Below are 17,728 nucleotides of genomic sequence, written 5' to 3' on the forward strand. Positions count from 1 at the left end.
TCTCACAATTTCAGTTTACACTGCGAAAAATCTCTGTCTCAACCAGCCATTTGGTCCTTTATTGACTTTAAATGTCTTGTTTAAAACCAGTTGTAAAGTCTGCTTGGATTTTCAGAGTTAAAAGATCATACTAGTGTTTTTACATGTTTAGGCTTTAGGCTACTTTACTATAAAATCCTGAAGACTTTGCATTACCTCTGATCATCTTCCAGTTCATACTGTTGCATTTTGCTGCAGCAATTTGTAAAAATATAAAATGTGAACAAAAAAAATTGAAAAATGCCTGTCATAATACCCCACTGTTTGACCAACAGTCAAAACCCCAAAGATATTATGTTTATAATCATGTGTGACAAGGAAAAGCATAAAAATAATATATATTTTGCTTTCCCTTATTTTCAATTAACTCTCTTTTTTGCTCCTATCACATTGTCACTGTGACTTAATTATCATTGCAATATACAAGTCCCCTACCTCTATGTAAACAGACATAGGGAGAATAAAAAATAATTAAATGTAATGCAATAAATAATAAAAAAGGAAAAAACATATGAACACATTTCATTGATTCATTATTTGAAGATCGAAAGAAAAATAGATGTTGTTGACCATTATTAGGTTAAAAAAAAAAACATGTGGCCCCCACATGCTACACATATTGAGCTATTTACATTTTTATGACCTCTCTTGTCCTCTCCTCTCTGCTCTGTGTAAACAGCCTGCATTTCAGTCAAGTTTTACTGAATTTTTGTTACGTGACTATTGGTCTCAGACGAGTCATTCATGGCTTCCCAGTTGCGCTGAGGAGAGCAGAATTTCATGTTTTTACAGGATCTGGTTAGCTTAAGAATAAAGTTATTTTGATTTAAATATCATTATTTTTTAGCTTAGATTCGGTTCTTTTTCCTGACACAAGCATTCTTCACGCATGATCAAGGACCGTCTAAAATTTGAAAATCTGCTGAAAACTTTTGTTTTTACAGCTTCTGAGTATAATAAATGGCAATTTTGGCAATTAAAAAGGAAAAGCAAACATGCCTTTCAAACCCACCAGCAGTTTGTGAGGTTTTGAAGAATAGCTGACTCATTGTTGCAACTCTTTTCTGATCATCTTCCACTTCATATTGCAGCATTTTCATTGAATGAATGGTAATTTTTTAGGATACCACTGACTGTGGTGGAGTGAGTTCAAGTGTGCAGGAATTTGTAGTTTGAAATTGAAGGCCATGCTTTATTGAACCTATTCCACATATATTTTATAAATTTTCTCCTTTTGTTTCTGTCTGTCTGTTACCATCTGCATGTCCAGCAAAATATGCACGCATAATGCAGTATTTATGATAAGGCTGAAATTAAGCTATTGCTCAGAATTGTGGAATTAATTGTGAAAATAAAGTCATGCATGCAGAGAAGAAGTCTTTCTAACATGACATGAGCGTTTTCTACAGCCTGGACTTAGACGCCTGAGGGTGCAGTAGTAACTGCTAGTACATCTCCAGTTACAGTAATATATGACATGTTGACTCTTTGTTTATGGCAGCATAAATCTTAATTTTCTTACTTGCGTAACGTTGAAATCAGTTAAGAAACAAGTTAACGAGAATGCAGAGGCTTTATTTGACACTTTGACCCTGTCAACGGGATAAATGTATCGGGACAGAGCCTTATAAATAGCAGCCAAATAAAAAGCTTTATGATGTTGAGAACTGGAAACCAAGATATATAAACAACTACAATAAGCTGAACCAGAGCCACTGGAGTTGGCTCTTTATGTCAGAATTTGAGACTACATGACTTGTTGAGAAAAAAATGTTGTTCAGCGTATTTCCCTTTGGCTTTTACATGATGTTCTGAGGAGTTTACGATGGTTTCCACTGCAGCGTTCATGCCATAATGACATCAAGTTTTTGGCCTGGCTCTCCGTCCAGTTTATCCCCGTGCTTTTCTTCATCACCGCATCAAGGAAAGTACATATCTAAACATGCAGACCAACATTGGTGATTTGGTCTTTTTCTGCCTATTTCACCTGAAACCAGTGAGGAATCCAAATGAAAGGAGAGAAGAGTGATATGTTGAGACTCAACACTGTTAATTACAGGCATAACAGAGTCGCTCTCTGCTTTTATAATTACTCCTTGCGTCTGTCTTTCCCAGCTCTTTCCCTGTGTGGTTTACATCTCAGCCCCATCCCCCCTAATGACACAGCACCACTGAAATAAGCTAGAAAAACTGTCAACTGCTTTCTTAACACTGCGTTTCCTCCCTAATGTTATTCTTTTCCCAGCAGAGAAGTCCAGGTAATGAAAGGTCCAGACCTCTGGTCCTCTGTTCACACTGACTGCAGCTGTTCCTTCACCAACCGGCTAACTCTGTTTGACACTGTGCTCATTAAACTTCCTGTCCTAATAACAACACAAGCAGCTCCCACTATGTGCGTGTACTTTAAATACATGAATTGATTAGCCAGGTGCAGCAAATGTGGATGAAGATTAACTGACATTTTCTTCTTGATAAGCTCATTTTATCAGACAATAATTTAGTTTCTGGGCCTCATTATTGTTGTACGTACACGAATGTGACAGAAAAATTAATCCAAAGGACTACATTGTCTCTGAAGTCATGAGGAATGTTGCAAGCTTCTGATCATTTTAATGATTACTTCTGGCCGCTGCATGGCGGCACATGGTTTCATTTATGATAACAGAAGTGAGAGAGCTCCCAAAACACAAATTGTAATGACATAAAAAACAAAACATGTATCAGTGTCATCATCCATCTGTCTCCTTGCAGGGTTTGGCCACATGGATCAGTCAGAAAGTGAGCAGAATTTCTAATTGACATCTTTATTAAACTAAAACATGAGAGGGAAGGAGGTGTCAGTGAAACATTCTGTACTTGTCCAATCCTGAAAGAAGGAGATCTTATCTGCCAGAATAGTTGAACATGTTAGGTGAAAGAAAAACATCAACACTGCCATGTGTACATCATCATCATGCCAGGTGATGGATAAGAAAAAGATTAGGTGCTAACAAGGCTGAGGTGAGAGCCGTATCACAGGCTGCAGGTGTGTTGGAGGTGAGCATGTGTATAACAACAACTCCAACTAAAGGTTACTACTGTACTGTAACAGCTGGAGCTAAATACAAGTACTTAACATGTAGATAAACAAGAATTAAAAGGCCACTAATAGACCTACACAAGTTAAACTCTATTCAACTGAATGTCAGCACTGCTAGTAGCCTACATAGCAACAAAAAGGCTAACTTTGTTGTTCAGCTACTTGTTGCTAATTTAAGATCATATAAAATTCTCCCAGCATCAAAACAGTTTCACCCACATTTCTCCATATGGGAAACTTTTCACTGTTTATTTTTGAGTGGCCCAGTTTAAACGTGACCTATATTCCCAAATGGAGCAGAGTTAAAGGGACAGTACCGGGTTATTTAAAGGGATATTGTTCCAAAATGTAGTGAAGCAGGAGAACGGAGGCTGCTCTGTCAGGATTACTATTTCTTTTTGTGGGTGCACACTTTATGAATGAGTTGGTATTCACTTGTGTTTGATAGAGCATGGTTACTGAGTGTTTGCACACACCTTGTTGAGCAGTGGCTGCCACTTGCTTTATCCTGCAGCGAGCTCTGTTGAGCCTTGAGATTTTGTTCAAATACAAACATTGATATGGTTGACTGGCTTGCTGTCAGCGCCAACTTCTGTGACAGTTATTCTGCGTCTCCTGTGACTACTTCAAAATAAAAGCAAACATTTTGCAGGCCTGAAAAGGGAAGCCATTGTGTATTAAACCTGCATTCTGTCTAATGACCAGCAGGGGTCGACTCCACTCCAATTGTATCAAAGTCTATGAGAACGTTACCCTACTTTTTACTTGATTTATTACCTCAGTCACAGTTTTCCTAATGGGTTTATGGTCTCAATCGGTAGTTTCAGGTCTTCCTCAAAACAGCATGATGTTCATTTTGTAAACTAGATGATTTAAGGCAACCCAGTGGCTATGTTCACTTCTTTTATACAGTCTATAAGCAGTTGATTCTGACATTAAGCAGTAACAATCTGAGTTATCAGTTGAATTGGCAGTAACTTTATATCGCTGATATGACTGTAGGAGAGTGAAGAACATCTACATGGAACAGAGCCATCCTTGAAATTATTAGTTTAACCTGTTTGTTTACTACTAACGACAAATTAAAATGTCCAGTGTGAAAAAGGCCTTTTATGCCCACAAAATCCTGAACCTTCCTCCCAGCTCACTGTTGGTAAACTGCCACATTTATGTCTGCAAAACTAACATAGTTCACAGTTGAGTTTCAAAACATCAGCAGTTCTTCATGTGTCATATCCTTCTGTTACTTTACCCACCATCTGTATGTCTAGCCTCTCAGTGTGTGCATGTGCATGTGAGTATGAGTGTGTGTACTCCACATGCTTTCATTAGACAGCTGCAGAGTTTCACACACTGAGATAATGCATGTGCACGAAAGTGTGAATGTTGTAAATGTTGTCTGACTTGTGCAAAGATTATAAAAGAATATTGTAGGAATGATGCACATCAGCAGTGATTCCTGTTAGTCATCCTGTGCAAACCTTCAACGTTTATACATTTAGAAATTCCAGATCGTGTGTTAATGCATGGATGTAATTACTACCTAACAGCTGCAATTCAGGTGAAAAAAAATCCATCAAGCTTGACCTATCAAAATTGAACTACACACCAAAATGTTTACAAGTATTTGCCCTTTTAGCCTCATAAAGTCTAGACGAAACATAATAATGTTTTATATTAGTGCTGGTGCTGGGTAGAGTGTGCAAAGAGGCCCAAAAGCTTTAAATTTCTCTATTGTTGATATGAAAAAAATATTGAAATCATTTCTGTTTTTATTATCCCAGCGGTGTCTTTATTGTTGTTAATGGACTGATTTAATCTGCGGTGACACGTCTGGCAGATTTAGGAGAAGAGTTTCAGCTAATTTCCAGGAAAAAAAGCATGTATATCTATTTCTGTATTCACTGTTGATTAAATCAAGTTATTTCTGTTGCTGTGTCTGTCTGAGAAGCCTCAAGCAGAGTTTACTTGTTATGTGTATTCAATTGGTTCCAACCAATCCATCTGTGTGTGTGTGTGTGCTGTTATACTGCTTTGTGCATGTTTGCTCAAGACCAGGGTGACTCATATTGTGTGTGTATGTGTGATTGTGTGTGTTAAAACCAGTGAAATCAGAACACCATGCTGTCCCAGGCTTCCAGAGCATCATCTCTCAGCTCAGTGACTCATCTCATCCAGGCTGAGGATGAATGTATCAATGCTGTTTCCTATTGACTGACTTTTCATGCCATCAACACAGTCTGGGTAGTCTGGTGTCTGACTGTGTCTGTAGTTTTGTGGGATCAAAAGACAGAAGAGTTGATTTGGTTAGTTGATCAACAGAAAATGAACCTGCAACTATTTTAACATTTGCTTGAGTCCATTTTCAAGCAAAAAAATTATTTTTTTTCTTGTTTCAACCTCTCTAGTGTTAAGATTTGCTGCTTTTTGTTTCATATCATTGTAAATCATGATCATTATATATATTTTTGGGATTTTGGACTGTTTGAAGAGGTAACCTTTGACTTTACAGACAGAGTATCTATTTCCAGGTCTGAACAATAAGTCATTGGTTTTGCAGAAACCTCAACTTTTCACTCACACAAACAGTTTAGTGTACCCACAAATGCTAACTGTATCTCTATAACGTAAACTTTTCCTGAGCTAAGAAAGACAGCCCAGTTCCCAAACATTGTGGCTTTTTCCCAGATAATCCAGTGGGTTTTAAAGGGTTTATTTAACTTAAGAAGTAGGAGAATTGACTCACCCACAAAGGTAAACGCTAATCCTTCAATCACCAAACTTGGAGACACATGAAAGTAACAGTGCATGGCTTTATTTGGAGTGGCAACTGACTAACTTTGAAATAAAAATATAACTTCCAATGGAAAACCACTATTATTGTGAATAAAATAACAATTTCTATTTCTGTCTCTGTGTTTCCCGTCATGTTTTTCCAGCCTTTCTCAGGTGACCAGATGGACGACTTCAGCAGTGAATTATTCAGCAGTTTCTTTGATGACCATCTATTAGAGCGGCCCATTCTGGCAGACAGACCTTCACCTTTACACATGGACATGGAGGACAGCAGCCCAGGTCGGCTCTACTTTTATTTTGTCCTTAAACCAATATACATGCCACTTTCCTCACAGCTCCTCACAGTATTTAAACAAAAGAACCCACTGTTAGAATTGTACAAAAAGTTCAATATAAATGCACCAGTGGCTTTATCGCAGTGGTTGTTCCTTCCAATAACATTTCTCCAGAGTTCCCAATTTTACAATAAAGTCTAGAAGCAGGTTAATTCTGGTTGGTGGAACCCTTTCCAAGGGCCAACCACTGTCTTGGAGATGTTTGCCTTGAAATGGTTTTCAGCCCAAAAAGTTTCCTCTCCATTACTAATCGTCACATTTGGATGACCTTGTTCCCCTGCTAACCTCCAGCAGTGCAGCAGCCAATTGTTCCACTCTTCAGCAAACGTCTGAGTAGACAATCCCAATATTTGGTTGGATTCGAAAGCCAAAACTGCGGCTCAGTCATCCCCATAGAGCTCAAATTCCACCATATGAGAGCCAGTTCCTGTTGCCAAAGTCTGTGACTTCCAAAACCCCTTCTGTTTCTTAACCAGACGGAAACACACAAGACTTCTGCCCCTCACCTTGCAGGTGCTACAACCAGCTACTCATTGCAAACTGAGCTGATACTCCCGCTCAGAGTTATTGTACTGTAGGTTATTTCAGTCTGTTGAAGTTGTCAGAACGATCAGCTTGCAGCACTAAATGTCACACACATCACTTGAGACAAATTGGTGTCCCTGACAGGCGTTGTCATGGTCACTACGGCCTAGTCCACATGCACATGGATTTAAAACATTTTTTTTTCATCCTCTGAAAATAATCCTAGATACTTAGCTAGTTCTTATCACGCTGATGTGTGAATACAATAAAGTCCTGTTGGCAAGGTTTGAACTAGCACTATTTTGGCTATGTACGCCATTGCACAAAATTTTGCACACTCTGAAGTTAGAAGAAAAAAACCTCTTCTTCGACCCTGTTTAAGCTTGTTTTTAAAATGTGTCTTTGTAAATCGTATAACAAGTGGACAGATGAGAAACCTCGTCGTTTCCACCTGTGTGTATCACGTGTCTCCAAGAAGTCCAGCCGACCACTTGTGTTCAGATTCCTTTACTACCTACATCACTTAAGCTAGAAGGTAAAATTGCCCAATGCACATTTATTACGTCGCGTAACAACAACAACTCAAGTCGAATCTTCTGCTCAAATCAAGATTAGACATCTGGTTTCGCTTGCAGCCCAACCACGTACATCAGTTCTTCTCTACATTTTTCGACCGTTGGTGTTCTGTCATCAAAACGACCACCATGCGGCCTGCACTGATCATATATTTCCCATCACTGTTTACAAATTGTATGTGGTCAAATGCGTCCTAGACCACCTGATCACAATGCATTTTGGACCCTTTTACACTTAGTGCTGACCACTGATCCGATCGCCCAAGATGCATTTTTAAAACCAAGAGTAAACGGGGTCTTTGTCTACAGCAAAAACTGAAAATCTTCACCCTGGAACTAAGCTATAAGCTATATTTTCAGTGACCCAAAGCGCAGTTTGCATATGCACGTAAGGCCAACTTAATTTCTAAAACTACCTGTGCACATGTGGACTAATCATTGCGATTTCGATGTTGTTAGTGATAGTAATTTCAGTTTTCTAGCATGTCTCATTTAAGACGTAAGTAACATTTCCATAACATACACCTGTCAGAATGACAAATAGCCATCACTTTAACAGATTGATAACGACAGCAGTATTGTGTTTTCCATGTCTGAAAAAGGGCTTTTGAATCTCACAGATATTCAAGCAGAGCACAGCTACTCTTTAAGTGAAGACTCCGCCCCCCAGAGCCCAGCCCTGTCAATCAAAATGGACCACGAGTCTGGTAGGTTATCATATTCATTAAAAAAAGAAAAAAAACTTTGGAAACCTGGAAACTTGCTCAGCCAATTAAAACTCTGTTGATGTTAAGTCTGGTTCTTTATCATCCCGGCTGTCCCCCCCGGTTATCTGACTCAGTGTCTGTATGATGTAATACTTAACATGCAGTTTGACCCTGTCTGCTGTATGTCAAATGGTGTACAATCTGATTGGCTGAAACCGCTGTCTGTCATATAATATGCTTGGTAATTGGCTTAATTAGTAGTCTATTATATTTAATGTTAAAAGTGCCTGTAGGAACAAGTGCCTCCTGCAATGCAATATAAGAATTTTGCATATTTCTGTCTATCATTCTGAGTCATTGTCCTCATTATCTCCTCATGTCTGCGTCTCTGCCCATCTTTATCTCCCTCTGTCTGTACCTGTCTTCCTCACTCTGTCTGTCTGTCTGTCTGTCTGTCTGCATGCTGTCTGTTCTCCATTTGTCCCGGGGATCCTGCTGTCTGAGCAGCAGGATCCAAGTCTGAGCAGTTTTCCTCCAGCTAAGCCCTGCCCACCTAACACACACACACACACACACACACACACACACACACACACGCACACACACACACAAACTTACACAAGGCTATGACAAGCATATGGTTTTGAGTCTGCAGCTTTAGCCGAGGCCAGCGGAAACTCTCTTTCTCTCTTCTGTCAGGTTATCTCTCTCTCTCTCTCTCTCTCTCTCTCTCTCTCTCTGTCCCTCTCTCTGTCCTGTCTATATCTCTCCTGTTTTTTATCTCTCTCTCTCCTTCTCTTTCTCCCTTAATCCAATTAAATCCACTTTATTGGTATGGAGATCAGATTACCTGGATTGCCAAAATACCACATTGAGCAAAAAAAAAAAAAAGATTCTAGCTCGCGTCTAAAAAACAACTGTCTTATGTTTCCAGTTAATTATTTATTACAAATTTTGCTTTTTAGAGAGGATAAAATAACGGCGGCTAAATAGATCCAGTTAGAATCACTCCAAAGAATCATGTGTGCTTTATTTAGAATGTAAATGTACACTCATGCCAAAGCAAACAGGATGTTATAAAAACTACGAAATTACATATTAAAGCACGAACCAATCAACATAATATATTACCTCATAAAACAAACTATTTAGACAGCTTTGATTTCAAGGTGGTTTATATATTTTTCTGGTTCATTGCCTCCGTCTGTAGCTGCATAACTGTTGTCTCAAGCTCACATATGGAACACACACATATTATATGTACAGTACTTGACTCGATTCCAGTCTATTTGATATTGAACTTAATCCAAAGTACATTTCATAAACGGCATCTGCTGCTTAGAGGGATAGTTCAGATATTTTTAAGTGGCAGTTATATGAGGTACAGTCAATGTATTACCTGCAGTAGATGATGATCTGCACATTCCATGTTTGGAGATCCAGATGCTCCAGGCAGGTAACGAATGAATGCATAGCTACAGACGGGGACTGCAACAAAACATATTTTAACCATCTAACCATAGGACCATCTTAAAAATGTCATACCTGTTTATATTAACCCTATATTATTGATATGTCCACCGATTTTTGTTGCTATCCACAGCGGATTCATTCGGCACTACTTTTTCTCAACCGTAGAACTTCCATATTCTTACACATAAGCCTGACTAAAAACTTCTTACTTTCCCCCAATTCTATGTCTCTGCATGCATCCACACCACAAATGGATGATTATATGTACATTTATATATATTTGTGTGTGTGTTTACACATGCATTATCATAGTTTTTTGAGCTAAATTTTTTTCACATTTATAAAAAGATTTTAAGCCTCATAAGGTCTCAAGTAGGCTCCTGGATCGCTCTCAAAATGTATTTTTAATGAAGATTTTAAACAAAAAACAGCAGATAATGAATCAAAAAGGGAGTTTATTAATTTTTTTTGTTATTATTCCTTTAATTTTGTTGGATTTTGTGTCATATGTTCTGCATTAGCACTTGTTGAATACTGCTCCACACTCCACACTTTTGTGTAATGGGCATAAATAAAATAAAACTTTCATAATGGCGATCCTGATAAGAATGCTAAAATATGCAATTTGTAAAATGATAATGTGACGCAACAAACATAAGTCATAAAGAACAGAGTGATACAACTATATCATATGACACGGTTATAAAGTGACTGCTGCATAGTTCTCATTTTTAGATTTAGCACTTCACATTTCTTTTGAAACAGCTGGACTGTTGCTGCCATTTTGGCATTAAAAGTATTATGATAATACTGTTGCAGCTGAGAGGTTAATCCATCACCATAATAATGGCATTTTAAGGTTGTATTTGTAAGTTTTGAAATTATTTAGCAACAATAGTTGCATCATACCATTTTTTGAGGTTTGAAGAAGGCAACTTTGTTTCAATAGATGTACATTATTTGCTAATACAGAGGCACACATGCTGAAAAGAGTTTAGATTCTGGCAAGAATTGCCCATAAATACAGGGATCTCAACTCCTGGTATTCAACCTTAATCTCCAGTGACGCACAGTGCAGGTTTGAGAAAAGCGCCCTGGCAGAGGATCCTTGTGCACGCTGCACTTGGTGCCTTTTCATAGACCCTCTCAGCATCCAGTCAATGCACCACAACACAAGCAGCTGCTTCTTTGTCTTGATAAGTCAGGTTAATTAGCCACCTGGGGATCTCAGAAGCTGTTGACCTTTCAGGAAGCCAATTTAGTCTGATTGGAGGAATTTGTGGATTCTTGTTTGTTCTCTTTGAATGCAACTAAATGCATCTATAGACTGTGGACGGGTGTCACACATTGGTTTGTGGACTACTGCATTTGAGCGGTTGACATCTTGGCTAGAAGTGACGATATTTGGATGAGAGGTTGGAGCTAAATTTAGATGATAGGAGATCATTCTACTACAACTGAACACTGAACAAGACATTTTTCAGCAAACAAATTATTTAATTTACAAATAAAGGTAGCGTACCCTGCTTTATCATCTCTTTGACTCACAATGGGACCATAATTCACAAAAATAACTTCATGCTGTATTATAGAAGACTGGGAACCAGTGATTGAGACCATAAACTCATTAGAAAAATGTTTACTTTACTGTATCATGCTATACTTATAAATCAATTGAGAAGTAGAGTCATTTTCTCATAGACTTTCATACAATCTGACTTGTTTTTGCAACCAGTGCAGTCTCCCCCTGCTGGCCATGAGAAAGAAAGCAGCATTGGCTTCACTTTTTCGGCCCAGATGGTTGCCACTTGTGTGAAACAGTGAATTCACCCTTTTTTTTTGTCAATTATGGATCAAATATGTTGGATTTGACAGGGGTCACTTAATGTTTTACAGATCTTTACTGAAGTACTTATTACGTATCTTGTTATTGCTTGACTTTGGATTTTTTAACTTTCCTATCTTTCCCTATTACTTTTTCCATCTCTGCCTCTCTCTTTCCCTCTCAGCCTGTGGTCTTGTCGCTCTCATTCAGTCCAAAAGGCACTGTGAGTTTTACTGCCGCTCCTACGGCGCTGCTCCATCTATTGTTTTAATACTCCTGCTGTCCCACTGAGATCAAACATAGTTGCCACCTCTCCACTGTTAACCCCCTGTGACGACTGCCAGGAGCCTTTGGTCCTTAGCCATTACTCTATGATAGGATTTATCACCTGGGTTTACTAGCTGCACCGGCAGACTTTCTTTTACCATCAGCATCCAATAAGATCCCATAAGGTAGAAAGAGGAGAGGATCAGGTTTTACAATGTTACTTTGTCCAAAGTACCTTTTAGATATACTTAACCCAGGACAAAAATACAAACAGTATGTCTAAAATTACATTTATATCCCCTGCAAATACTTTTCTGAGCTCTTCGTTATTTAGAAAGTATCCTTTTCCTCAGAGTTATGTTAAGATCTGGCTTTTGTCAAGTACGCCTTAATGAAGTCAATGTGCAAATCAAAGCTCTATCATCAAGTCAATGACATGGATATTACTCTTCACTGACTTTAGTATTATTGAAATACCAGAACAAAAAAGAAAGACAGAAAACAGTCCACACACTGTTCAATCAAAAGGATTCTTTTTAATCAAACCTCCTTCTAAAGATGTGTCTTACTATCAGTGTAGCCACAAATACACAAGACAGCCTTCCTATGCATTGGCTTACAGCTTCTGGTACTCATTAAAAATGTTGGTAGAGGACTTCCAATCAAGCCCTGGCTTAACAAGGGCAGACTTCAGGCTTAACGAGGCTCAGACGAGCAGCAGGCCAGCCTCATTACGAGAGGCTTCTGAGGGTCTTATACAGAGAGGATGTGAGGAATAAGTAAATGGTGGATCCACCCCAAAACTGAATTCACGTCTTACTTCTAATTTACTTTAATAGGTAGTCAGTAATTTCCTGAAAGATTTTGTTCATCAGTGACAAATGACATATTGGAGGTAGCGGTTATAAAAAACTTTAATGAGTATTTTAATCGTTCAGTGGTCTACTGGACGATTAAAAGTCTACTGGAATATTTGCAACAAAGCACTAAAACTGGGCCATTATAGTGCTGGTTCAGATGAGCTGGTTGGAGTTAATAACACACTATTTGTGCTGAAGTGGTTTTGTCTATTCAACAATATGATTCAGAGCAAGATATCTTGACAACTGGTAGCTAGGTTGCCAAATAATGACGTGTCTCAGCTGCTTGCTCATTAAATCAGATGTGCACATTATTATTTTATTAGCTGCAGCTGTGTTTTCCATGCGGTGATAAATGTCCCTTAAGCATATCTAACATGTTACAGCTACACACTTTTCTCCATCACTGTATTTTAATTGTGGGTAGTTTGAGACATACAGTAGCCAGAATAAAACATGGACATAGTCTCCATGATATCACCAAGACCTTTCTGAAGAGATGATGTGAAGGTCAGTGTGGTGGCTCTGGTCATCACCATCCCCTGAGTAATCCAAAAACGGTCAAAGAGTTGGACTGTAGCTGAGCTGAGCTGGCCATACCCACAACCATGCATAACTTTAGCTTAAATATAATTTCAATGGGTGAGTTATATTAAAACTCAACCTCTCTCAGTTGTCACGGTCAAGGTTTGTATCAGGGTTTTCATTTCTGCTAATGTGGATTGGCTCCCTTTGGGACTCAAGTGGCCATTAGAGGAACTTTTTGACATTTGATAAACCAAATCACCATGTACTCATATACTACCTAGTCTAACAACTGAGCTAAACACAACTAATAGTAATGATTTTCACTTCTATACAAGTCCTTATACAATAGGCTTTCCGGCAGATTGCAATGAAGTTTACTGACTCAAATTTAACAGTATTTGTGCCCATTGTGCAATAAATATTGAGTTAAAATACCTAAGAGGTCAGTGTTTATACCTGTTATTGACACCACACACTGCAGCAATGATCTGGTACCTAAAATCCACAGGGCTTTGTTTTTAGGATGGACTCTCTCTGTGCTGATCCCTGCTGTAGTGGTGGACAGGATAAAGCTCTGACGGACACACACACACACACACACACACACACACACACACACACACACACACACACACACACACACCTCAGTCCCCCTCTGCTTCCACCCAGCACACTCAGCTTGTAAACTCCAGAGCATTTTACCAGCAGACATGTTGCTAGGAAACCAGGAGGTGATTAAAATGACGTTCCCTACACACACACCCACACACACACACACACACACACACACACACACACACACACACACACACACACACACAGCAGCAGCAGCAGCAGCAGCACTTGTCTTGTTAAACTGCTCCTGCTCTCTTTCCATACACCATGGGAGCTTTTTGGTTGTGTGTGTGTTGTGACAAACATCAAAGTGTCTGTCCTGGTACTCAATTTAAAAGTGCCGACTCATCACACAATCCGCCGTCTCTACCTGCAGTAACTTTTGTTGTTACTATTTACCTCTCAAAAGTCATAGATTCTTTTCAATTTAAAGTGAAATGTAAAGTTAGAAAGCTTTCATATAGACTGTGTGGTGGCCTAATGAGGTTCCCTTGGGAGCAGTGCTTAATCAGCTCACCTTTAAAATACCCTTAATAGGGCGCCACAGGAATGAGTTTCTAAATAGGTAAGTTAGCATTTTAGCGGAACTTTTAACTTTTTTTACTGACTGGTGTGAAAGATGAGCGAGTTTTAGTTTTTACTGATGAATTTGCCTTGCCAATCCCTGTGGGCTGTGGGTTGTCGGAGGTCATTTGGCTGGTCCTGGCAGGGAGAACCGGAGCCTTCTCATCAACTTGCCCACTCAGAAACCAAATATACCAGCAGAGCTTGTGAATAGTTGTCCTGCAGCCTTGCAGTGGCATTTATGCACCTAAAAATACTTTCTGCAGCTCACAGTAGACTAAACAATGGACTACCTGTGAGATGCTCTTATATATATATCCTCATTGTGTTTTCGGGAACCTCCTTTAAAATTGCACTCTTTCTGCATTGTCGGGCAACTCAATTATGCATATTTTCTGCAGTGTTTAAATGCAGCAAGTGTGTTTTCTCTCAGGAAGGATACCGAAGACGAGTTGTTGGTTCAGCCCATCTTTTATTTCAGGGTTGATACACACTTACTGGAGACAAATTATGCACCACAGTTGCCAGAGCGCCGTCGTCCAGCAGTCCATAATAACCAGTTTTGTCAGGAAGTGCTCATATGTTTTGGGGAAGCTCTTTGAAAGTGTGATTTATACACTACCAGTTACTTCCCATTGGAAGACCTCCCTGAAGGTCCCAGAACAGAAAGACCATAAGGATCACTTTTTGAAGATGCTTAAGATGCTCAGAAAGTTATGAACATTTTATATTTCAAGTAGTTTACATAATGTTTTACCATACACCGTTAAACTCTCCGTCCAGTGGACAAACTATTGTGTTTGAGTTTTTTAGATAAAGTTTAGGTCCTACAAAATAACACAGCTGCTGCCGAATTGACGCATTTAGCTTTGGTGTAAAAACAAAAATGGATTTTTATACATTGATTTTGATTTTTTTGTGTTACTTTGTTTTTTTCTCGTAGAATTTGAATGGAGCTTCAGTCAGGACCTTTCAGCCATCTTGGTGAAACAGGAGGAGCCAGATGTGGGTCAAAGGTTAGATCCTCAGCCTCTGGAAGGCCCGCCTCTCATATTAAGCCCCGCCCCCCCACACAGAGGGTCGCAATGGAAACACACGGTTAGCATCCATCGGGAAAAAAGAAAGACTGCAAATGATGCTGTTGTTGGTGCTATCTGGTGAGCATTAAGTGTTGTTTTTGTGTTTCTGCAGGAGCCCAGTCAAGACAGTGTGAAGCCAGTAGCCATAAAAGATGAACCCAGAGAGATTGGACAGTACCTCAGCCTGCCCAGCGGTACACAGACACACACATGTTACAGTGGTATCACAATTCACGAGAAGCGACACAAATGTTTCAAATCCCCACAAATATCAAATTCTTTTCTAAAGGGGTGTACCATGAACTTTAAGTTTAACAGAGACTTTCTTTGCCGTAGCTTACTCAACAAAGCTTAAAGCCACGATCAGAGATAACCCAGGCTCCTCTTTAAATCAGTGGTGGAAGAAGTATTCAGATCACTTACTAAAGTAAAAGTACTAATACCACACTGCAAAATTACTTCACTTCAAGTAAAAATACTGCATTCAAAACTTACTCCAGTAAAAGTACAAAAGTATCAGCATCAAAATGTACGTACAGTATCAAAAGTAAAAGTACTTGTTATGCAGAATGGACCCACTCAGATTGTTTAATATATTCAAAATATATTATTAGATTATTGTATTGATGCATTTATATGAGCAGTGATATAAGAGAGACAGGTCTCACTTCAACTACTTTATACACTGTTATGAAGTTTAATTGGAAAACATGTCACTTAATCACCTAAACTGATCATGTTTTTTTATGTTAAATCTCGACCCAAAAAGTAGCTAAAACTGTCAGAATGTAGTGGAGTAAAAAGTACTATATTTACCCCTAAAATGTTGTGAAGTAGAAGTAAAAAGTTACATATAATGGAAATACTCATGTAAAGTACAAGTACCTTGAAATTGTACTTAAGTACAGTACTTGAGTAAATGTACTTAGTTACATTCTAACACTGCTTTAAATCTACTATTGCCCAAAATTGATTGATCGCATGCTGCTTATTTCCCACATTGGAGAAGAAAAAGCATTATTCCAGCAAAAGTGAAATTATCACTGCTAAAAGGAAATAAGGCCTGAGAAGAATGCTGGCAGAAAATTACTAATTGCACAAGTGAATCTATTTATTTTACCACGCCACGCACTCACATTTATTTTCATGACCACTGCAGATTCTACAGCTTTTACACTTTAAACATAATGCAGCAGATTTAAACGAAGTGCATTTATTCATAGAAGCACTCATTCATCACTCATCACTCATCACTCTCCTCTCCCTTTAGACGATGCTCTCCAGCTCCCGCCCACCCCTCCCAGCAGTAACCACGGGGACAGTGACGGCTCCCTCCCTCCCTCCTCCCCACACCTCCCTCTGCCACCGTCTTCCCCTCAACCACAACAGAGGCCAGGAGGTCGGGCCTCCTCCTCTTCCTCCTCCTCCTCTTCTTCAGCCATCTCTTCTTCACCTCTCCTCACTGCACCACATGTGAGTAGAAAAGAACAAAAGTTTTTGAACTCTTTCATCCATCGTTTTCCCACACTGATTCAGCACTTCTGTCATCACATTTTATAACTTCATTACCCCCCTCAAGAAATCCTCAAACTAAATCCTTACTTTGAATTAAGTGATTCATTGTGTTACTGCAGAAAGCATCTTAGCCAGTGGTTAGGGCTACACATGTGCCACTGAGATAGTTTACAAAATCCATTCAGTGTCAGTTGTTGAGTTGGAAAAATTAACAACATTTATTCCTCATATGTCACAAGCAGGTAAATCCAAAGAATCCTCTTGCTGGATATTATAAACTAAGGGGTGCTCTCTTCAAGTGACAGTACACAATTTTCAAACACGAAACAAAATAGACGTATTCTTAAAAGCGTATTCTTAACATTCTTAAAGTCAAATGTTTTAAAAATATGTACTTATTCAGTTTAATAACTTCCCCTAATACTTCAGATATTCTAACTAAAAAATGTATGTTTGTGTCAGTTGTATTGGATTAAATTAATTTGTCTTACTCGACTTAATAAAATAACTTCTCAGTTTCATGAAGCCCTAGGCTTATAACAACTTTTTGCTATGAGAGAGTTAGCAAAAAACGAAATTATGTAAGAGTTGAAATTGATTTTACATTATTGTAGTTACATTAATGTAATTTATGCTGCTGCTATATTGCTGCTGGACAGCCCCATTAATACAGGTGACCAAATGCCAACAGCCAAAAGATTAAGCAGAATATTTCATTCAAAAAAAAATTATTGAAATGATTACATCTGTCTTTTTAAATACATTTTGCCTCAGGACTGGACTTATTGTCAATGTTTGGGTCAGTTGGAAACAATCCTTTGCAGCCGCTACTGGAATCTAATTCTCCATGTATTTTGATACTTAATAATAATATCAGTGCGGCTTAATCTTGAGCTGCAGCTGTGCAGAAATACTGGCTTTAAACACAATATATAGACATGCAAAA

At 38.7% G+C, this 17,728-nt stretch overlaps 1 protein-coding gene across 1 annotated transcript in view; it reads left to right on the forward strand.

Annotated features, from left to right (window-relative positions):
- creb3l1 (cAMP responsive element binding protein 3-like 1) overlaps positions 1-17,728 on the forward strand; it is a 33,801-nt gene that overhangs the window by 5,534 nt on the left and 10,539 nt on the right. Inside the window, exons 2-6 of the mRNA XM_059328228.1 lie at positions 6,058-6,193; positions 7,970-8,056; positions 15,132-15,286; positions 15,380-15,461; positions 16,538-16,740. Coding sequence (XP_059184211.1) covers positions 6,058-6,193; positions 7,970-8,056; positions 15,132-15,286; positions 15,380-15,461; positions 16,538-16,740 — 663 coding nt within the window. The remainder of the gene's footprint in view (positions 1-6,057; positions 6,194-7,969; positions 8,057-15,131; positions 15,287-15,379; positions 15,462-16,537; positions 16,741-17,728) is intronic.

The sequence above is a fragment of the Centropristis striata genome, chromosome 24 (genome assembly GCF_030273125.1).
Source record: "Centropristis striata isolate RG_2023a ecotype Rhode Island chromosome 24, C.striata_1.0, whole genome shotgun sequence".
NCBI lineage: Eukaryota > Metazoa > Chordata > Actinopteri > Perciformes > Serranidae > Centropristis > Centropristis striata.